Below are 23,335 nucleotides of genomic sequence, written 5' to 3' on the forward strand. Positions count from 1 at the left end.
CCCAGAAATGTACTGAATACCTGGGAGGAGGAGGCTGACAGCTTGAAAACGCGGCCAGACTACAAAGAAGCTAAATCATCAGAGACAACCTGAGAAAGGAAATCAATGCTTTCATTGAGGAGGAAGAATCAATAAAAGCTTAGACCCCTACTTTGATGTGATTAAACTCTTCAGTGTGAAACTCCGTAAGTCCCAAACTTGCCCCTCCCCGGCCCCCTTCCCCACCACAGAATGCTTCCCTGTATGCCAATGGGTCTCTGAAATCCAATAAGACAAAAATAAACAATTTTAAAAATACAAAACGAAGGCTTTTCCCCGTCCTTCACCATCATGGCTTTTCATCTTGTGTGAATCAGCCTGATTGCTGACGGAAAGCGCTCCAATCACAAGAAAGGGCTAAGCAGCCCCCCCAAAAATATGATGCTCCCCATTGGTTGGACACAACAGCCTGCTCTCCAGGCGGAATGGTACGTTTCCCATCTCCCCCAAATAGCTTCCCAGATTCATTCCATGGGACCAGCTTACGTCCCAAGTGCACTCGCTGGTATTGTCTAAGAACAGAGCTTCAAGTAGAGGCCCCTCCTCATCTGTTACACCCGCAGGGCTTCTCTCTGCTGTGAAAGCCCAGCTGTCTGATGAGCTCTGGGTGCTCTGGAAAAGCATTCTACAGCATGCATCTGGTTTCCTTGGCCAGGGTGACGTCTCCAAAGATGAATGAGTTACTTTCCTGAAAGCCCTCCCACATCCCTTGTGTGTGTCACGTTCCCGTTGCATGTGAATGAGCTGACGCTCTGTGATGCTGGCAGATGCCTCCCACCTCCCCAGGGGTCCTCTCCGGCGTGCGTTCTATGTCGCCTCAAGGAAAGCTGCCCATATTCAGACCAAAGACATTCTCTCTCCTATGAATACTGTAATATTGAGCAAATGATGAATTCGGTCCCAATATTTGGAAATATGTATCTTGTAAATATTGTGGACATGTAGATGGAATAGGGGGGAATCTCCCCATATTCACCATACCCAGGGAGTGGGGGTCCCTAATGCATGTCTCCATATGCTCAGACACCTCCAAACTCAGGGACCAAGTCAGCGTCCCAGGGAGACCATCTCACGAGGTTCATCAGTGAGTCTACGGCTACCAAAGTTCCTGCTTTGAGGTCAGCTCATGGCTCTCACTCCCAGATTTCACTGTACGGAATTTAAGAAGATGTCAATGTCAACCAGTCCATCTTTTTTTTTTTTTTAACTGCCCAGATAGGGTTTCTTGGTTTTTATTTTCCTGGTTGTAATTAAAAAAAATCATTTTATTAGGGCCACATACAATTTATCATAATCCATACATACATCCTTTGTATAAAGCACATTTGTACATTCATTACCTTCACCATTCTCAAAATATTTACTCTCCACTTAAACCCCTGGCATCAGCTCCAACCATTCCATCTAGAGGGATAAGAAAACATCTTGGACTGAAAATGAGAGGTGTTAGAAGAAGGATTAAGGCAGTGGTTCTCAAGAGGGACCAGACATCAACCTGGTGCTCCAAGATGTGAATGCAACATGCCAGCATGGAGTAGGGAGCCAGTGGAGAGGTCTGAGGGGCGGCCCCAATCCCAACTATGTGGATAGCTGGTCTATGTGCTTCCTAGTCTGTCCGAGGATCCGGTTCAGCATGCTGGCGGCTACGGCATCAGGTCCGGAAGGAGAGAAGGGATTTGGCAGGCCCAGGAGCTAGGTAGGACTCTCTGTACAATGTCTTTGCAGGTATCCAAAGTCACCCAGCCAATGCTTGTTTGTCTTTAAGCCACCTACGCCACCCCAGGAAAGGAATCTAACTAGTAAGCAGCCAGCATTCCCCTCTTCAGAGGCTCAGCAATTCCAGCAGGTGACAAAGATCCTTTTCTGCGTTAGGTGTTGGGGGGCTAAGCAGAAAGTCAGCAGTTCAAAACCAGCAGCTCCTCCTCGGGAGAAAGGTGAGGCTTCCTCCTCCCGCACAGTTACCAAACCAAAACCAAAACCCACTGCCATCGAGTCCGTGCTGACTCCTAGCGCCCTCCTGCAGTTTCCGAGACGGGAACTGTCTAGGGGAGTAGAAAGCCCCGTCTGTCTTCTTGGAGCTGCTGGTGGTTTCCAGTCTTAGAAAATTCCGGGGGGAAGTTCTACAGAGTTTTCCTCTGTCCTCAAGCTGTGGTTTCGAAACGCTGACCCTGTAGTTAGCAGCCCAATGCATAAACCACTACACAACTAAGGCTTCTTAAAGGAAGTTTCTGTGTAATCACAACAGAAAACGGACTCACTGACTTTTAAATGCACGCTCAGGTAGCCTGAGCACCATGGAGCAAGCAACTTCCAAGAATATGACATTTTACCTAAAATTGCTTTGTCCTTCAGGATTTTTGCACGGCTTCCATCCCCTCTCGTCTTTCAAATCAATAAAAGTCCCATGTTTTTAAAAAATGCCTGCATGAGTTTGACATTTAAGACCAAGTCCCCCCTTCTCTCCCCGCCCCCCGCCCCAAGCCTTAGCCGGTTCTCTGATTTTCCCAGCTTGATACTATCTTAGTTTTCGTGGGAAGCAGTGCTGACTCACAGCTGGCCTCTGGAACATCCTTTCTTAGTATCTGTACAGTTTCAAGGGGTGGGGGCGGAGGGGTGGTGGATGCTGGAACAGATGGAGTTCAGCAGGACGGATAGAGCTACCTGGTTTCTCTCCAGAGCCAGCTGGCTTTACATCAGCATTAGCTCCTTTTTCTTCTCTTTCTTGGGGTTGACCTGCCACCCATCTAAAGAGAGAGCCGTGCACAGAGAAGCTTATGTGGGCTGAGATTCGCCAGGCCCAAGAGGGTTTTCTTAGATTCTAAAATAAAGCAAGCATGGGGTTTTCCTCCTATGGGCATCCTCCCCATTCACCACGTGTTCTATTAGATTCTGAAGGTCAGCAGAGGGACTCAACCATCTCCCATCTGAAATCATTCTGGGCCCTCTAGAAAGGCAGCCCCTGGGAGTGGCCGGGTTTCCGGGGATCGGCAGCCACACTTGTGCCCCTAGGATCTCGCCCATCTCTTTCGAAACAGACTCTCCCCTGGCCCTCAGACATCCTCAGTCGTCTGCAGCACAGGGTCCCACACTCATTTTGTCTACCACCCCCTTTTCAGAAAAAAACAAAACAAAACACACACACACAACAAAAACTGAGCCCTCCCCTGGCAATGGTATTATAATGGTATTATAGCCCACAATCCTAAATAAAGTGTAGGTATCTGTTTTTGCAGCCCTGCCTTCCCTGGATTGATCCAGAGCACCCACCCCCGCCCCGGGGGTGGTATCACCCACTTTGGGAACCACTGAGAGACTATAGTGTGCTGCCCCAGTGGTTAACAAGGCACTTTGCCTGCCTCTATTTCTTACTCCTTAGGCTTAATAATATTTACTAAAGACTCCGTGTGTGTGTGTGTGTGTGTGTGCGCGTGCACGCATGCACTACAAGGTCATATGCTAGATGTCATGTTGTTAGGTGTCATCAAGTCCTTCCAGCTCAGAGTGATCCTACGTAGCTCAACATTGCCGGGCCCTGCGCCCTCCTCACCCTCCTTACTCTGATCCCGTGGCTGCAGCCACTGCGTCCCTGTATCCCGTCAAGGGTCTTCCAAATGGCGTTCCAGAATCAAACATGATTAAGAGACTCCCAGAAAGAAGGGCATTGTTTCTAGATGCTCAAAATATATGTGCACAGAATCCACCTGTGGTCTACGTTCTCCGATGTTCCCTAAGCTTTTAGCGTCCTTGGAGAGCTGCTCCACATTTATTTCTTCGCTGGGAATCCTTTGATGTCTAATAAGCTGTGACCTTGACTTGACCCCTCTTCCTCGCTCTTCCTGATCCCAAGGGTTTTTTCTCCTAGGAAGTCTCAGGTGATGGAACAGGCTTCTTCCTGAAACGAAGACTTCCTTCACCTCCCTTGCGTCTGTCAAGTTTTCCCCAGCACACATATTCTGATGCTGTGAGAGGATTGAACTTCATCCAAACCATTTCCTTTATGCCTTGCACCCATGGGTTTCCCTCCTGTAGGCGCGACCTGAGGCTCCCTCAAGATGGAAGAGTTGCAGTCATCAAACTCACAGAGCCTCTCACCCGATGAATTCTCAGGGTCTAAGAAGCTCCAAGGTCCTCATGAAACATTTTCTATCTCTTGAGTGTGACTTCTCTGACGCTGAGGAAGGCGAGACTCTTGAACAAAAGGTTTTCCACATTCAAAAAAATAAAAATCCAAAGACTTCTCTCTCCAGTGTGCACTACCATATACTGACTGGGTTTTCACTTCCCCCCAAAGTTCGTGCATATGGAGCATACTCATAGGATTTAGCCCCTTTAGGACTTACATGACACTGTCTATGGTTTGAACTTTGGGAGGTGAGATAGTTTATTGTGCCAGCCTGGCCGATAAACACAAGTAGGATTAACTGAAGGCGAGAGGGATAAATGGCTTGGTGAGCCTCGCCTTGCTTGTTCTGTGCCTCAGTTTAAAGGGGTATGCTACCTGTGGGATGCCTAGCCTGTGGACTGTGTCACTGTAAGGTGAAGTCCCTTTAAGCCCACACGATTGGAATGTTCATCTCTGGAGCTGGGGACCGACAGTTGATGACAGTTGGGGACCTGCCTTGCTGTTTGCTGCCTGGGTATATATAGCCCAGCTCTCGCTACAAAAGGGGACTGGCAACTGGCAGCTCTCAAGCCTTAAAGGACTGCTAGTGTCTCACTGCTTTATAATTTAACTGTTAATTCCTTGTATTATCTATCTGTATATAATTTAACGGTTCATTTCTTGTATTATATAGCTATCTTTATAAATGTATGTATATGTAATCACTAGCGATCTGGTTTGTAGAAGGTCTTCTACGTTCATCACCTGCATAGGGTTTCTTTCCACTGTGCATATTCCATGGGCTCAGATGTACGCACAGTGGTGAGGAAGGCACAGGACTGGGTGGTGTTTGAGTCTGTTGTTCACAGGGTCGCTATGAGTCAGGACCGACTCGGCAGCACCTAACAGCTTGATGTTAAGATGTGAGCTTCTCCCATGTACCTTATATTGACATGATTTATTTCCAGTGAAACTTCTCTGATGATGAAGAGGTTGTGTACATCTGGGTGGACTAGAGAAACAAATCCAGAGACACCCATATATGTGTAATAGAGAACGTTATATCAAAGAGCAATTGCATATTGAGAAAACGTCCCAGCCCAGTCCAGATCAAGTCTATAAGTCCGATATTAGCCCATATGTCCGATACCAGTCTATAAATTCCTCTTCAGATTCACGCAACACCTGCAATGACACTGAGTGCAGGAAGATCACAGGTCAGTGGGTGGAAAGTCTTGTGGACCCAGTGGCGATGGAAGCATCTCAGTTCTGGCGTGGGTCTCCTCCTGGCTCCTCCTGCTCCAAGGCTCTGGCTGCCATCAGCATAGCTCTGTGTGGCTTGTCAATAGGAATGTCTCGCAGAGAGAGCCAACCAGAGAATGTATCTGGCCTCCAGTGAGCTATTTCTCTCCTTTGTGCCTCCAAATGAGGTCATGAAGCTGCAACCTGATCGACAGGCTAGTCTCCACTCCTTCACTCTTAATAGTCTCAAGTTGACAACAGATTATGTAACTATTATAGCCATACAATTGCGCCTACCAGGACCGTGATTATTTGTTAGGGTCTGGCTCCCCTTACATCTGTTGATAATATGCTATTGCTCGATACTATCAACGGACCAATGAGCAACATAAGAAATGGAGAAGAGGTTAACGTCACCAAGGATGTCATTTAACTTGGATCTACCATCAACACCCTTGGCAGTAGCAATCAAGAAATCAAATCACTGGGTAAATCTACTGCAAGAGACTTATTTGAAGTGTTCAAAAGCAATGGTGTCACCTTGGGGGCTAAGGTGCATGTGGCAGTTACATAATCTGTCAATTTGCGAAGGGGTGGAGTCTAACCTGGCAGTCAGGTCAAATCCAATGAGGCCTCTGTATGGGCATGGCCTTCTCCAGAGGATTCTGGGAACTTCCTCTCTGGGTGTGGGACATACACACACTCTGCTACACATTCCTGTTGACAAGCCACATGGGGCTACGCTGATGGCAGCCAGAGCCTTGGAGTTGGAGTTGCTACGTGGAGACCCACGCCAGCGCTATGATGCTTCCATCACCACTGAATCCACAAGACTTTTCTCCTGCTGACCTGTCATTTTCCTGCATTCAGCATCATTGCATGTGTTGCATCGGTCTGAAGAAGAATTTTCAAACTGGTATCAAACATATGGGTTAATATTAGACTTATGGACTATATCAGGACTAGGCTGGAATGTTTTCTTAATATATCATTTCTCTTTAATATAAAACTCTCTTTTATGTATACATGAGTGTCTCAGGATTTGTTTTCGCTGGTGAACCCAAACTAACACAACCCCAGCCAAACCATGGTATTTTCAATCACCTCACAAGCACGTGAGACCTGAAAGAGGGATTAAAGAAGACCGCGGGAGAATTGATGCCTTTGAATCATGTGTTGGCAAAGCATCTTGGATGGCCGTGGATGGCCAGAAGAACAAACAAGCCTGTCGTTGAAGAAGTACAGACAGAGGGCTTACTTGGGAGGGAGGAGGGCAAGACTTTGCCACTGTGGACATGTTACCGGGAGGAAACAGTCCCAGGAGAAGAGCAGTGTGCTTGGTAAAGTAAAGGAGCAGCAAAAAAGAAGCAAGACCCTCAGGTCAATGGACTGTGATGGACTGATGCAGTGACCACCAGTGAGTCAGACCTAGCGACGACTGTGGTCATGATGTTGGGGAAGGCATGGCTTCGTTGTGTTGCACAGGGATTGTAATGATGTGTACCTGATGCGACAACTCCTAACAACAAAGCCGGTGACTGATGTCTGTATAAGAGAAAGAAGTGAGACATTTGGTCGCAGAAGGAAGACAGTCTTGGGAAGGCAGAGGCAGCCATTGGCGTGACCTAGCCAAGGAATGCCAAGAATTGTCAACAACCACTAGATATGAGGAAATGGCAAAAGATTCTCCTCCAGAGGGAGTATGGTCCTACCAACACCTTGATTACAAGCTTCTAGCTTCCAGAGCACTCAAAGAATCGATTTTGGTTGCTCTCCACCCCCACCCAGTGTGTGGTCATTTATTATGGCTGCTCTAGGGAAGGAACTTGGACAGAAAACAAACCCACTGTTCCTACTAGCACTTGACAGCAAGGCTTATTTATGATGATAATGACCTTCCCTGATTTTCGTCATCAAGTGTTGAGCTTCTCACCACAATGGCAGCTATTTGAAACCCCCAGGCTAACGATGGAGCTTTCTACCCCCACAAAGAGCTGCAGACTCAGAACCCACAAGGGCAGGTGGACCTTGGACCTTGTCCTTCAGGGTCACCAGGAGTCAGAGTCAACTCGATGATGAGTTTGATTGGTTGGCTTGGGCCCTTTCCTTCTTGTTTTTAGTTTTTGAAATCCAATCACCAATGATTATCAATGCTTCTCATTTGATTGCCTGTTTGATCCATTTCATACTGAAGCAGCTGTTAGCATTGCTTGATTTCATCACTAGCTTTAACAGTTGATGTGTACATTTTAGTAATAGTTGTATTAACAGAACTTCATCGTAGGCATAGAGATATAATCCCATCAGACAGCACTGTACTTCAAAATAGATCTTGACATGTTCTTTTTGATACTGAATGTTACAGCCTTCCTCTTGAATTTGCCATCCCTGGTTGAGTGAAGCATGTGATTTTCTGGTTCAAACTGGTCCTACCAGTCCATTTTGGCTCACGGACGCCTAGACTATTGGTCTGTAAGCGCTCCATTTCATTCCGATGACTTACAATTCATACTTTGCCTATGCTAGGCGCCAATTGTTGGTGAGTGTCTGCAACGGTTTCGTCTCATTTCAAATGGTTCCTCGTCAGTCAACGAGGGTCCGGAAAGCTTTACGCCACCCACACCATTAAGGCTGACTCTATTTTGAGCAGGCAGCCCTCCCCTGTCACATTGTGACCGCCTGCCAAGCAGAGGCGTTCGTCCTCAGTGCTGTGGTCGACAATGCCAGTCATAAGGTTTGCAGTGGCTGATGCTTCAGACCAACAGGCAACATCATGATCAATGGAGAAAATATTGAAATTGTCAAGGATTTCATTTCGCTTGGCTCCTCAGCCAATCCTCATGGAGGCAGCAATCAGGAAATCAAATAATATATCGCATCAGGCACAAGACCTGTTTAAAGCCTTGAAGAGCAAGTGTATTACGCTGACGGCTAAGCCATGGTAGGTTTTCAGTCACCTCATATGTATGTGAAAGGTAGACGATGAAGAAGGAAGATCAAAGGACTGACGCACTTGAAATACGGTGTTGTCAAAGCATCTTGAAAACATCGTGGACTGCCAAAAGAACAAACAAATCTATCTTGGAAGAAGTAGAACCAGATGATCCTTGGAAGCAAGGATGACATGACTTCACCTCTCGTTCTTTGGACACGTTATCAGAAGAGACCTAGCCAGATAATCACTAACTTACAGCATCAATGCCCTTGATGCTCTATCGGGATATTTATTATTCCGGCAAACCTGTGACCGACGCTCTCAGTAAATATTACTTTAACTTTCCCCTGACAATCAACTCCCATCGTTTGCGTAACTAGCAGCCAGCCACGAAAGGATTTATTCTGCACAAGTGAATAATTCGGGTATTGCGGTGTGGAGTTAGTTGACATTGGCCCAATACCCCCGTCTCGAGAATGTTTTTTAAGAAATTCGTTCAAGGGGCTATCAGATAAAATAGTGTCTGGGGTCTTAAAGGCCTGTTTCCAAACAAGCAGACATCTAAGTGAGATGTCAATTAAGTCCCCATGGAAAAGTACACAGACATCAGTGACAGAAGGGATTGTAAATCATATAATCCGAAGTCAAAGGAAGGAATGATATCAGAGGCTTAAATGTGAGATTGTGGTTTGCAGAAGGCTGTGAATGACAGTGGAAGCCCAAGATGCATTTTTGAGATCTACCTAGGAAATAAGCCTCCCTGTATCCACAATAGAAGGCTGGGAGGAAACTGGTCACCAAGCGTGCATTGGAGAGATGACTATAGGAGATCAAAATGATAAACTTGACGTGAATTGCTAAAGCCTCGTCACTTGATCCCTCCTCTGATACACCTTGGGCCTGACCTGATTTCCACATTTTCTGGTTTTTTTTTTTTTTCATATTGGGGTTGATCTCAGATGTGTTTTGTCATTGGAAGTAACCCTCTTGAATTTGTGTTTTCTGTTCTTTGGTCTATGAAACCCAGGATTGATGAGTTTGTTGAGACAGCAAGTAGGATAAGCGTTCATGGGAGGTACGGTGGGGGAGGAGATAAAGGTCAAGGAGTTCAAGAAGGAAGAGAATGTTTTGAAACGGATTGTGGTAGCAATGTACAGCACCGCTTGATGTGATGGAACTATAAATGATATGATATCCATATTAACTCTCAATAAAATGGGTTTGGGAAAATAAATAAAATGACCCCCCAAAACCGCTAAAGTAAACCAGAGTCGCACATAATTCATGGACAAATGAATGGATCTGCGCTCCCACTTAATTCTGGATCCAATTCAAGAACAATTCGTTCTTATGGCATGGGCCTGCTCAGTCCTCGCCTTCTTGAAGTGATCAGTGAAGATGAGGGCGCTACAGCAAAATGTGTTAAAGAAATCAGATGGTGCCCACCTATCAATTGGAATAGCAACTATTTCTTCCTTATTCCTCAACAAAAGTTCTCTCGATGACTTATTTTAATATTGTCGGTGGTCTTTCCAAAAAAAAAAAAAAAAGAGAGAAGAGGAGAGTCCCTGGGAAGGGACCTCGCGCTTGGTAAAGTGGAAGGTCAGTGAGAAAGAAGAAGATGGTCAGGGAAATGGAATGACACAGTAGCCGCAACAATGGGATGAAACGTAATGACGGTGAGGTCAGCACAAAACTGAGCAGGGAGTGTGTTGCTCTGTTTTGCATAGATTGGGTCACAAGGAGTCGGAACGGTTCCATGGGACCTAACATCAGCTTCCTCTGCCTACTGTTTAAAGGCCCCTGGTCACAAGACTTCTCTCTACCTTTCCTCCTGATACCACATGCCATGTGGGTTACCCCCTCCTGAATGCCCAGTTGAAACGACACCATTTCTTAATGCAAAAGATAACTGATTGGCACAAATACATAACATTTTCAGTGGCAGGGAATTCAGGGACACCAATGACCTCATCAGGATTTAGTCTTATTTTTAAAAAACTTACCCATTTTACTTTATTTTTACCCATTTTACTGACATGTGATTCACATATCTTACAATCCAATTGTTTAAACATATTAAAAAGATTTGCCTAATTTCTTTTTGAAAGGTGTAGGATTGCTAACATTTACAGGATGTTTCTGGTGTGTGTCAAGTGCTTTGCATACATTATTTCACATTCCTCAGCAGAGGTTCTAGCATTATTTGTTGAAGATACTAGTATTATTGTCCTGGAGGGAAAAATGCTTAGCCTGGCAAGACCAATGTACCATAATCACTAGTCATGCAGCTTGAGTCCTGAGCCAGCACACATTCTCACGGTTCCAGCAGTTCTCAAACTCCAGTGGCATCAGGCTCGTCTACCCAGCCCTAAATCCACTGCCGTCCAATAAATTCTGACTCAGAGCGACCCTCTATGGGGTTGGGGAGCACAGAGCCTCCTCTTCCTCCCAGAGCCACTGGTGAGTTTGAACTGCCGACGAGGCTTGTTTAAAAACCGGCTTCTGAGTTCCATCTGCAGAGGTTTTTATGGGATCAAGAATGTGTATTTGTAACCACTCCAGATGATGCTAATAGAGAAGGTGAAGGAGTTAGTTGGCTGGTAATCAAAATACTAGAAATATAGCATAATTGAAGATTTAGCTTGTTAAAAAAACATAAAATATAACAGCCCTTGCCCTTGCAGTAAGAATTTCTTTTAAGTTTAATTCGTAGGGATGCCCTGACTCAGGAATAAGTGAACAAGGACATAGATAGCTTCAAGTAATGATGGTCTAAGGGCCCGTGGAGAAATGTAGGTCTAGACAATTATTGATTGTATCCTATCATTGTAAATACCTACTAATCTCTTCCTATAATCAGTTAAAAACAACCTGTTTCTGGTCACAGTTGAAGATATATTAACTTGCTGGGTCAAGATGAAACTGTGACAGCACAGAGTAGAAACTTGACTGCTTTTCTTCTGCAAGCTCGTGGAACTACTAAAAAAAAAAAGGTCCCTGCCATCCAGTCAATGCTGACTCACACGCCCCTACAGGACAGGACACAACTGCCCTTGTGAGTTTTCGAGACCAGATGTTGAGAGGAACAGCAAACACCATCTTGCTCTCGCTTCCAGAGATAAACTTAGAATGTCTCAAATCAGCCTGGGTTTTGTTGTTGTTGTTGTTGATGATGGTTGGCTAACACCGCGACAGGCTTTCAGAACCAACGCTGCTGGTCCCGGGACTGCTCTTCAAGAACCCTGGTTTCAAACCCTGGCGTAGACATCACTTGGGAGCTTGTTAAAAATACAGGACCCCGGCCTCGCCCCTGAGCTACAGAATCAGAATCTGGGTTGGGGGTGGTTTTTTGTTCTCTGAGTCCGCAGACACACATTAAAAGTGTGTACGATTTCATCACCCACTCTGGGACCAGGGTGGATCCTCAAAAGGAGTAACCGATGTATTTGAATTTATAGGAAACATCTGGGGCAAGGGGATTCCAGTCACCCAGGAGCCTTCCACTGGGGAGGCCAGGCGAGGCCAGGACCCGGAGCCCGAGGGCCGAGACCCTTGTGCACGAGGAGACCCTTGTGCAGGGTGGAGACCCTTGTGCAGGGTAGGACGTGAAGTCCTGGGATAAGAAGGGGGGATCTATGAGCTCAGACTCCAGCCCCTAAATCAGGGGTCCTCAACCCTTCCAAAAAGTTCCTTATGTTGTGGTGACCCCCCCAAACCATAAAATGATTTCCCTTGCTCCTTCATCACTGTCATTTTGCTACTATGATGTCTCGCGCGACAATTGCCCCAGGGGGTCGCGACCCACAGGTTGAGAACCGATGCAAAGACAGGCCGTGGGGCGCGGTTGGGAGTGAAGGAGAGTCAATCCAGGTGAGGTCTGACCCCCCCACCCCGAGCCCTAGGTCCCTGGGCTCCCCACCCTAGGTCCCCACCCCAGGTCCTCCGCCAGGACCCGGCGGTCCGGGAGCACAGAGGCGGCTCCGGCAGGCTGCCCGGGAAGCAGCGCTCCTCCGCTTGTGCCACCGCGGCGCTCCCGGCAGGCCCCGCCCCGGGTCCTCCACACCACCGAGCCTCCGCCTAGAGCGGCCCCGCTGGGCGCCCCGCGCCCTGCCCCCACGGGCCCGGCCGCCCTGGGAGTGCCGCCGTCTCCGAGGCTCTGTGCCCCCCCCTTCCCCTCCGAACGCTGCCCACACGCAACAAGGACGCGACTGCTCGTGCTTGACCGAGAGAAGGCGCGCCGCCGGTCCGCATAAAAGGCCCATCGGACTGGAGGCCTGGGCGGCCCGTGCCAGGAGCCGGGGGCGCCGATAGAAGGGGGCTTGCCGGAACAGGTAACGTCCCCGGGCCTTGCGCCCCATGAACTTGGCGCTCAGGTGTTGGGACATGGGGTCTACCCGTTGTCAGAGCGTCTCGGAGAAAAGCAGTCACGAGAGGCTGCAAAGGTGGCCTGCGTGTGCAGGGTGCCTCGGAAAGAAGCTGGCAGGTAAGCAGGGGCCCTCCCTAGGGCGCGTGGGCAGAAGACATTAGAACGGTCTGCAGAGCACGCAGACCGTTAGGTAGGGCGCATGAGCTCTGCCAGCATCCAGGCTGGCTTGAAGGAGGGAAGTACCTGAAAGCCAGTGGATGTACCGTGGCGAGAAGACGGAGGTGGGGGTGACGGGACAACCTGTACGCGGCCGTCAAGCTTGCGAGAGCCGGAACCTGCGTGAGGCGGAAATCGGCCAAGAGAAGGAAAACGCAAATCCACCTGTCAAAGGCGGGCAGCTTGCAGACTTGGGGAAGCCAGGCAGTTGGGCCCAGTTCCAGCGCTGCCAGGTTTCCTCGTTAAGCCTCAGCTGCCCCACCTGGAGTCCGCGGAACTGCCACGCGCGCCTGCCTCGTTCATTTAGCCCTTTTCAGTTCGTTTCACTTGCCCAAGATTCAGAAGAGTGTAAGGAGCCCAGGTGGCATCGTGGTCACGCGTCGGGCTGCAGTTTGAAGCCATCCTCCGCTCCTTGGGAGAAAGGCGAGACTTTGCACTCCCGTAGAGAGTTAGTCTCAGAAATCCACAGGGGCAGTTCGACCGCACCCTATAGGATCGCTGCTAGTCGGAATCGACCCGACAGCAGTGAGTTGGGGGTCTTTTCAGGTTGAAAGAGCGTCTGGTGCAGAACCCAAACCCTTAGAGACCTGTTGCCATATAGTTGACTCTGTCTCCTGGCGACCCCCTGCGTGGCAGGACCGCCAGTGGAGCACCAGGCTTTGCTTTCATCTGAGGTACCTCTAAGGGTGGGCTGGCCTGTCAACCTTTAGGTTATTGCAGTTGAGCACAAACCATTTGAATAAATTTGCTGCTGACATGCAAACACCCCCCCCCCACACACACACACCCTAGGAGCCTCGGTGGCACATTGGTTGCGCGTTGGGCTGCGATCTTTAAGGTCACCAGTTTGAAACCACAAGCCACTCAGAGGGAGAGAGACTACTTTCTACTCCTGTAAACAATTCCAGTCTCAGAAACTCCCAGGGCGGTTCCACCCTCTGCTACAGGGTTGCAATGAGTGGGCGTCCACCCCATAGCAGTGAGGATGTAAACAGAAACCCAAGCCAGTGCAACTGAGCCACTTCTGATTCAGCTACCCTTAGAGGACAGTGCTGATTGGATCTCAGGGACTGAATCTAAGTCTTCACACTGCCTGTGGTTCTCCTGCAGAGGGCCTGGTAGGTTCGTCCCCTGGATCTTTGGGTTTGCAGCCCAGAACTTAGCCAGCAGTGGCTCCAGGGGTCCTTTGTAGTTGCCGGGACTTCCTGATTGGATAGTAGCCGAAACTGGGAAGGAGGAAAGGCCGGTGGCTGAAGATTGGAAGAACATTACTAGTGAACTCTTGTCGAGTGGGTGTCTCCTGAGCTGACCGAGGACGAGGTGTTCAAGGGCTCTCCGGGGAAGGTGGGAGGGGGTGTCAGGAAAGCAGCCCAGAGTCCAGAATGGCTCAGAAATAGTAGTTCAAGGTTTCAAGACTTCAAATAAAACTGTCACTCTCCTTGCTGTCCACGCATATGAGCAAATTTGGGGAGCAGATTTTGTTTATCACTTCAATACTTTGCACCTACAAGGAGTCCATCTGACTCTGGCTTTAAGCCTATGATCCCATTCGATTGATGCACACAATCTAATGGAGCCATTCCCCGGTGTTTTATTTGTTTAATATCATGGGTAATGCACGCATTAGTCACTTCACACCTTCTTTTGGTGGAGGTGAGTGCAGAATTCTTCCACTGAATGATTTCTTCTTCAGGAGTTGATAACCAGCCACATAATAGACCTCTTACAGCTGTAACTATTCAGATACAGTATGTGGCATCCTAGTTAAAGTAAAACTTTTAAAAGTCACAAGGGCATCCACCTCAATAACAAGTGGTGGCTCTCTTGGTTCTAGGCACTGAGCAGCTAGGAAGCTAATGTGAGCAAAACATATACAGACGCTGCCCCCCTGCTCTCCCACCACCCTAGCCTGTAGTCGTCTAGTTTAGGAGGAGCCATTACCGTGTCTGATCATCACAGACGTGCATAATTGATTGAAAATGAACACAGTGTACAATAAAAATATATGTTGCTAGCCAAGAGGCTGAACTCAGTTTCACAATCCATGAGCAGAAGTGGAGAGGCTTGGGTTGTTTTTCATTTTATCCCTGTACTAGCTCAGAATGGCTTGTCAGGATTATTTTTCCTGTTTTAATTTTGAATGAACCTAAATTGGCTGTACTCACTTTCCCCACTGCTTAAGGCAGCAGTGCTCAGCCTTCCTATCCCTTTAAGACAGTTCCTCACGTTGTGGTGACCTCCCCCCCCTACTTCATCACTGTTGTTTTGCTACTGTGATAAATTGGGCGACACCTGTAAAAGGGGTCGCAAACCACAGGTTTAAGCCATATGTGATTCCTCTATTGTATATATGTATTAAAAAATGACAACTTTTTAAAAAGATAGTTTACTTGTGATTTATTCTAATCTTCCCCCCATTTCTCTCATGACTGATTCCTCCTCTCCTCTGCATGCCTGACTTTGCCTCTCTCCCCTCAGCTGAAGCTCCCCTGCAAGCAAGTCACCTCTGATGCTGAGCATCTCTCTGGAGCAGGGGAAGAACTGCTCCTGTGGGTTTCCAAGGTTGTGACTCTTCCCGGGAATAGAAAGCCTCATCTTTCTCCTGGGGAGCAGCTGGTGATTTTGAACTGCTGAACTTTTGGTTAGCTGCCCAATTGATAACCCACCTGGGCTCTTGGCTTTCAGTTGAAGAGGCAGCACTAACCTAGTGGGGTTTGAATCCCAGCTCCTCTGACTCTGGTTCTATGACCTTCGAGAACTAGAAGATCAAGAGTCAGTGTCTTCTTGGGCCAAATGGAACTAATGTATCTTCCTGGGTGTTTTTCATGGCTACCTGTCATCTGTGAGCAGCCCTTGTGTGGAGAAGAGCGGGTGTTAGAAACCACAGTCAAGTGTGGCATGATGTTCTGTGAATGAGTTGGACGTTGCGTGAGTCCCTGGATTTATAAATGAGTCCTGTTCCTAAATCTGTCTTTAAATCAAATTTGTTCATGTCTAACATCAGTCAAATGTCTGTCTGAGTATACAGACTCTAGTGTACCTTTCTAGGCATAACAACCATTAAAGACTTCCAGATATTAAGATCATAATTGGTTTTGTTTTGTGTTTGTAATAATCGAGTTTTAAAGCCATGTTTGATGCAGAGCCCATTACCCACTTGTTATTAGTACAAGTCATCGCATGCTCCTCAGTGCTTGCTATAATAGGCTTTATGAGGTTGGGGCCAGGGACGTACACACCCAAACGGGCAGTATGCGGCTCATGGCTGTGTCTAAGAGCAGAATGGCATCTCTGCTCCTGCAGATTTGAACTCCAAAGTCTACGTGGGTGTCCGAGGTGAGCATTCCTTTGCGGGGGAAACAGGCTTTGTATGGCTCAGAAGAACTACAGCACAAGCTGGGCTGCGGACAAGAAAGGAATGTGCAGATTACAGTTTATATTCTGAAAACAGAACTGGCCATGCTTTCCCCCTCGACTCAAAACTCACTGCCATCCAGTTGATTCCAGCTCCTAGTGACCCTACAGGACAGAAGAACTGCCCATGAGAGGGTTCCCAGACAGTCTATCTTTATGGGAGTAGAAAGCCTCGTCTTCCTCCCTGAGCAGCTAGTGGTTTTGAACTGATGACCTAGCAATTAGCAGCCCAACATATAACCCACTGTGCCTCCAGGACACCTTTTTCCTCTCCACTGGGGTCCTCGGGTGGTCTGGGGTGCCCGGAAAGCCTTCCTAAAAGAAGAGCCTTTGAGCTGAGATCTCAGGGATGAGTCACTTGGTTCATCAGAACTGAAACCCTTATGTCATCCTAGTCTCTCTTACACATCCAGTCCGTCAGCAGATGCAGCCAGTGCGTACCTGGACGCCCTGCACCTCCACCACCACTGAGCCCAGGCCCGCCAGCCCAGACTGCCGACTCCGGCTTTTTTTCTCTGACCATTCAGCGTTACCACCTTCACAGCAACCAGGGGGTTGCTTTCCACATGCACCGTGGGTCATTTCACTCCCTGCCTGAAAACGCACCCACTCAAAGCCCCCCTTTAAGGTCTACACCTGGCTGCCTCTCAGCTCTCATTTCCTGCCACTCATTCCTTTGCTCACTCCACTCTGGGCCCCTCAGCTTCCCCCCCCCCCAACCCCCCGCTGGGGTCACAAACTGCCTTTGCACACTCCCTACCCCAGACTTTTGCAGCCTGCTCTTTCCCACTTACCCGTGGGGCTCAAGAGCTTCTCGAACACCAGAGCCCCTTCTTTCTCAATTCCTTTTTCCTGCAGTTTTTTGTTTCACGCCTCTTTCGTGTTTCTGATACTGGGTATTCGTTGAATAGTATCTACTTGTCTATTTTTTTATGTCTTCACTAAAGTGTAAGGTTCGTAAGAGCAAGACTTTTATTTTATCCAGTTCTGATCATTAGCATTCAGCTAGTGCTTAGCATATAGTAGGTGCTCAGTAAGTATTTGTTAAATAACTAAATCGATGCCTGGGTCAAAGAATGAACAAAGAAGGGGGCAGGTATTCTAGGTGGAATGGATGGTGTTAGGCCACTGTGAGATTTCAGGCCAGCAGCTGGAATCCCCCTGGACACTCGCTAAAGACCCATATGATAGTCTGCCTCGGCAAAGATTTACAGCGTTGGACACGCTATGGAGCTGTTCTATTCTGCCCTACAGGCTTGCTGTGAGTCAGAATCGACTCTGTAAACAATGGTGTGTTTTACTTATTTATTGGGAAAAAATGGGTTTGTTGCCCCATGGGTCAGCAGCTCAATCTCACAGGCCACCTCAAAGGACAATGATGAGGCTGACTACTCTCATAAAAGATTTCGTTTCAGGAACCTTATATACTACACTGAGTCAGAATGGGGGCGCATTGGCTTTTGTGGAATACGTTTTGGTCAGCTCATTGCAAGGTCAGGTGTTGGAACCCCACAGCCATTCCACAGGAGACCGATGAGGCTGTCTCCGCCCCTAAAGACCCTGAAGACCGCAGGCCTCAGAAACGCACAGGAACAATTCTGCACTGCCCAGTTCCGCGGAGTCTGAATCGAACCGCTGGCAGTTTGGTTTTTTTTTGGGGGGGAAGGGGTACCCAAAAGAAAAGGCTCGTGTTTCAAAGTTTCAAACCCTCCCAGTAGCTGCTGAAGGAAGACGTGGCGGTCTGCGGACGTAAACCTCGCAGCAAGCTCTTCGGGACCTTCCCTGCGGGGCTCGGCGTCCCCTGGCAATGACCTAGTGTGGGCTTTCCGCTGTCCGCCCCGCCCCACCCCCACTCCAGGGGCCCCGCCTTGGAGGAAGGGGCGGGGCGTTGCCTGGTCGGCGTGGGGTGATTGGCTCTGCGCGGGGGAGGGGCCCACATCCGCCAGGCACCGGAAGTGGCTCTCCGCCCTCGTCGGTGGGCGATGGAGACGGTGGCGCCGTAGTGTCTGGTGCGAGACTTGCCGGGGCGGCGGCCATGGAGGCCGTCTTGAACGATCTGGTGTCTAAGGACGACCTGCTGGTGAGGCCTGGCCCTGAAGGAAGGGACGGGGCGACTCCGACAGGCGGGTCCCCAACGTAGACTAGGGCGAAACCTCCTCCAGGCGTCAGTTTCGCCCAGGGCAGCCGGACTAGAGCTTCCGGTAGGCTGTGCAGCCACGAGTGTGGCCCAAAGGTTGCGTTTTTGCCCCAGAGGCTAGTGGGAGTTGTGGTTTCTTGAGCCACCCCCCTGAGACGAGGGGCCTGCCTTGGGAAGATCGGCAGGGTCCACCTTCAGTGGCAGCGGAAGTCGGCGACCACCGCACGATGCCACTTAGTACTCAGGCCGCCGCGGTGTTAGGTGTGCGCATCCGTACAGTCGTGCCCCGATCTTCGGTGCTCTAGTACAAAGGAGCATGCGAAAGTGAGCGGGGAAATTCCACCACTTTCCCCCCAACTTTTTTGAAGCTGCTTCTCCCGCTCTGCGATAGGCACCATTTTTTTATTCCCATATTACAGACACGAGAACCCACACTGCTGACTGGGTAAACCAGGCTAAGGAAAGCTGCCGGGCCAGGGCTATCGGTGAGCGGCCGCCTCTCACAGCCTGTCCATTGTTCACTCCCCGCTGGGTCAGCTGCCCGGGCAGCGACGGCGCCTGGAGCTGCCACTAGGGGGCCGGGACACTGGTACCATGGGGTGAGGTGCCCCAAGAGACACCCTGACCTGCCCGATGGAATAGGCGAGTGTCAGAACCTGCTGCCCATGGCCAGGGCTCCCCAGGGCAAGGATGACTGGCACATGACACCCGGGTCCAGGTGGAGAGTGGGCATTCTTTCACTTCTGAGTGATTCCTCTCTTCTCCCCCTCGCAGAAATTTGAAAAGAAATTTAAATCTGAGGAGGCAGCAGGGTCAGTGTCCAAGGGCACCCAGTTCGAGTACGCCTGGTGCCTGGTTCGAAGCAAGTATAACGATGACATCCGGAAAGGCATTGAGCTGCTTGAGGGTAAGGTGCAAGGCTGCCCAATACTTCGCACCTGTCTAGCAGTAGCCCCCTCCTCCCCGTCCCTATGGCCACCGACCTCACGCCGCGTGCTCCGTTGTCTCACATGCTGGGGACCTCTTGGCATGGGGCCCTCTGGCACGGCTGTCTTTGCAGTTATTTTCCAGTAGTTACAGAGCCGAACTGCTCACCACGCCCATCCTTGTTTTGTCAAGCAGTCACAAGGCTTACGAGATCCGGTCCTCAAACCACGATCCAGTCCTCAAACCATGGTGGTAATTGAACTAGTCTCAAGAGAGCGGCCGTCGGAGGTCGCAGGACTCATTCCCTCATGGCTGAATGGGGACTGGAAGCCCCTGGGCGATGAGGCCCACCCTCTGCTATTTGCCCTCAGCTGCGCTGCTCGCTCAGTGGCAGTCATGGAGAACCCATTTGTGGGGGGATCATGGAAGAAGCCCAGGCCACCATCCGATTTTAAAAAACAGGGTTGGGGCGGGCACCTGTCATCCTATTGGACTATCATCCTATTTCCCATTGATGTCAGGCGGGCCACCGTTTGTGAGAGGGCATCCTCCTTGACCTTTAGTTTCTCTCTAGCCCTCCTTCCCTAGTAATCCTAGTAAGCCAACACATTGGCACACTGTCCAAGGACAGAGAAGGTACATCTCTGAAAATGAGACTCCTCTTCGATGGCCATCATTTCACCCGACATTCATCTCTCCCTCTTGTCAACTCAGGTTTTTCAGGTTTGCCTCAGCAGGGCACAGCTGCCCAAACTGTGTAGGAGACATTGCCTAGTCTAGGTGAGGAGACAGGACGGGCCAGTGGGAAGCTTTATGTAGAATCAGCTGAATATCTAAGTTAAGAACGCACATAAGCCACACGGGGTCAGTCAGAGAAGGCTCACGGGAGGTGAATTTTGAGGATGAATCCTGGAAGTGGTTGCCCTGAGATAGTCTTTAAACCACAACAGCCCCTGAAGTCTTCTTAATACCGTACGACAGCTTAGCTAGTACAGAGTGTACTGAGCCTTTTGCTCTGTCAAGCTCTGTCTGGGACTAACCTGACAGCAGGTTAGGAAGGAGACACAGCGGTACGTTCTGGGGAAGAACCAGCGTCCCTGACATGTGCCTATAGAAATTGGTGAATGTGCTGCAGTGTGTTCTTAACAATAGTAAGTTACACTTGTTACACTTTTTAAAGGGGGTTGGGCACATTGATTTTTAATACTGCTTTGGACAGCAAACAGCTATAGCTAAACCACTAAACTAAAACCCAAACTCGCTCCCATCAAGTTGATTCCAACTCAGCGACCCTACAGGACAGGGTAGAACAGCCCGCGTGGGTTCCCAAGACTAACTCTACAGGAGTAGAAAGCCTCCTTTTTCTCCCTCCTCGCGGCTGGTGGGTTTGAGTCGCCAGCCTTGTAGAATGCAGCCCAGCGCAGAAGCATGATGCCACCAGGGTTCCTTAACTAAAACACCAAACCAGATTTTTTGCCATCAAGTAGATTCCATACATGGCATCCTTCTAGGGCAGAGTGGAACTGCCCCTGTGGAGTAGAGAGCCCAGTCCTTCTCCCTGGGAGCAGCTGGTAGTTTTGAACTGCTGGCCTTAAGGTCAGCAGCCCAATGTGTAACCACTATGCCACCAGGGCTCCTTAGTTAAAACACAGTTTAGAAGCCCTTTTTACATCTCTGGTGCCTTGATTTCCTTTAAATCCACATGGATGAACCAGATGTGGTGTTGATTTTGGGGGTGTTTGTCACCAGTGGTGTTGGGGTGCCCTCAGTTCAGGGACTCACTGGGTAGCTGAGAGTGACTGGAGCTGAATGGAGGCTCGGACATGGACTTGCCCTGGGCTGCCCAGGAAGTCAGACGGTGGTATAGATCTCTGGGATAGAAGTACTAGGGAAAAAGAAGCCATTTCACTGTCTTCCTCTTCCTCCGCCTCAGAGCTGCTGCCCAAAGGAAGCAAGGAGGAGCAGCGGGATTACGTCTTCTATCTGGCTGTGGGGAACTACCGGCTCAAGGTAAGCAGGGCTTCAAACCAGTTTGGCCCAGATTAGCCAGGACAACAGAAAGCAATCAGAACAGACTTGACTTTGTCAGATGTAAGTGCACAACATCCTGCTAGAAATGTGATCTCCCTCCTAGAGAACAAGGAAAGTGTGCACGTAGCGTAGAAACCAAATCACCTAAGTGGCAGGGTCAGAAACGGGGGCCTCTCAAACATGGCAGCCAACTGTGCCTCTGGGGAAGTATGTCCCTCTCCACCGTCCTGGCGGTGGCCCACTCTCCCATGGCAGGCTCCTGAGGGGCTCACCTACTGCCTCTTGCAGGCTCCCATGCATGCCTTCAGACCAGAGTCTTTTTCCATACAGGTCATCCTGGCGCGCCCACAGTTACCAATTTCAGTCTGTTCTGATCTTGCAGCATCAGCCCTGACTGAGTGAGTTCAAAGCCCTGCAGGTGAGGTAGAAAAGGCCCCTCCTTCCCTGCCACCCTACTTGTGGGAGCCACCAAACACCACACTCTTTGCTGTCCAATCGATGCCAACTCCTAGTGGCCCCAGAGGGCAGTGTAGAACTTCCCCTGAGGACCCCAAGACTAACTTTCCTCAAGTAGGAAGCCTCTTCTTCCCCCTCTCATCCTCCCCACCCACTCCACCATTAGGAGCAACTAGTGCTTTTGAACTGCTGACCTTGTGGTTCCTAGCCCTCCATGCAGCCCACTACGCCATCAGGGCTCCCCTGTGGGCACCAAGGTACCCTCTGAGTCCTCTCTGGAGCAGAGTTCGTAGACACCAGGAAGACTGGATAGGCTGGGGTTGGTATCCGGTACAGAGGTACAGGATACTATCAGATCAGCACTCTGAGGGAAGCGAGAGAGAAGATCCGGGTGCTGAGGGTGTGGGGAAAAGTGACGTCAGGATTGGGGTGCAGCCCAAGCCTTGGGCTGTTATCTCCCCCAGCTTATCACCCCCACACAGTTGGGGCTGTTGGTGGACTCTACTCCATTGGGTGGGGCTGGAGGGAGGGAGGGTGAGGGAGGAGCCCCCAGGGTGAGAGGAGGGGAAGGCCCCTCCAAGGGGCAGGAGGAGCTAGCCAAGCGCATGCCGAGGGATGTGTGTATATGTGTTCTCCCTGGGTGCAGGAATATGAAAAGGCCCTAAGGTACGTGCGTGGGCTGCTGCAGACGGAGCCCCAGAACAACCAGGCCAAGGAACTGGAGCAGCTCATTGACAAGGCCATGAAGAAAGGTGAAGCCTTCCTCTCTGCCCTCCTCTCCTCTCCACGCCCCGACCCCTGGATCCACCAGAACACACTCTGTGCAGACCACCCCCTTTCCTGGTCCAGTCCTTCTGGCCTCTGTTTATATGACACTCACATACACCACACGCCCGCCACCACGCAGATCCTCTTCCAAAACCCCATCCCTCACCAGGCGCCTCTTCCAGCCACGGAGGCCCTCACCCCATGACACAGGGTCTCAAGGACCATCTCCTGTGAGAAAGAAGCCGGTTACCAGAGTCCCTGGAGGCTCTTAACATTGTCTCCCTCTTGTGTCCCCAGATGGACTGGTGGGCATGGCCATCGTTGGCGGCATGGCCTTGGGTGTGGCAGGACTAGCTGGCCTCATCGGACTGGCTGTATCCAAGTCCAAATCCTGAGCGCGCCCGCACCGCTTCTGCCCAGGGCCCGCCGCCTGGCCTGCACTCACGGGAGGTGAAGCAGCCTACCAAGGGGCAGGCTTGGCAAGGACGCTCAAAGCCGGGCCCCTCCTAGCTGTCCCTTCTCTGCTCTCCTTGGTCTACTATGATCTTCAGCCTCCTCGCCCCTCAGACCTGTCTCCTGGCCCCAGATCATGTGCTTTGGGATGTCTGTAAATAAAATTGGTCTTTGGCTTGGGAACGGCTGTCTACATCTGGGGAGGGGACCAAAGGGCATCACGTGGAGGGGCTCTGTATTTTCCCA

General features: G+C 49.9%; 1 protein-coding gene and 1 long non-coding RNA gene across 2 annotated transcripts; both read left to right on the top strand.

Annotated features, from left to right (window-relative positions):
* Nucleotides 1-12,658: 12,658 nt before the first annotated feature.
* On the top strand, nucleotides 12,659-15,992 carry LOC142462738 (uncharacterized). Its single transcript, XR_012787275.1, has 2 exons — nucleotides 12,659-12,804; nucleotides 15,382-15,992. It is a non-coding gene; the product is annotated as an uncharacterized LOC142462738 (long non-coding RNA).
* A 2,250-nt stretch (nucleotides 15,993-18,242) lies between these two features.
* On the top strand, nucleotides 18,243-23,240 carry FIS1 (fission, mitochondrial 1). The gene is made up of 5 exons (XM_075564915.1): nucleotides 18,243-18,397; nucleotides 19,229-19,361; nucleotides 21,315-21,391; nucleotides 22,515-22,620; nucleotides 22,934-23,240. Exons 1-5 carry the CDS (start codon nucleotides 18,353-18,355, stop codon nucleotides 23,029-23,031), a joined length of 459 nt encoding a protein of 152 aa, XP_075421030.1. The 5' UTR covers nucleotides 18,243-18,352; the 3' UTR covers nucleotides 23,032-23,240.
* The last annotated feature ends 95 nt before the right edge of the window (nucleotides 23,241-23,335 follow it).

The sequence above is a fragment of the Tenrec ecaudatus genome, chromosome 12 (assembly GCF_050624435.1).
Source record: "Tenrec ecaudatus isolate mTenEca1 chromosome 12, mTenEca1.hap1, whole genome shotgun sequence".
NCBI classification, from domain to species: domain Eukaryota; kingdom Metazoa; phylum Chordata; class Mammalia; order Afrosoricida; family Tenrecidae; genus Tenrec; species Tenrec ecaudatus.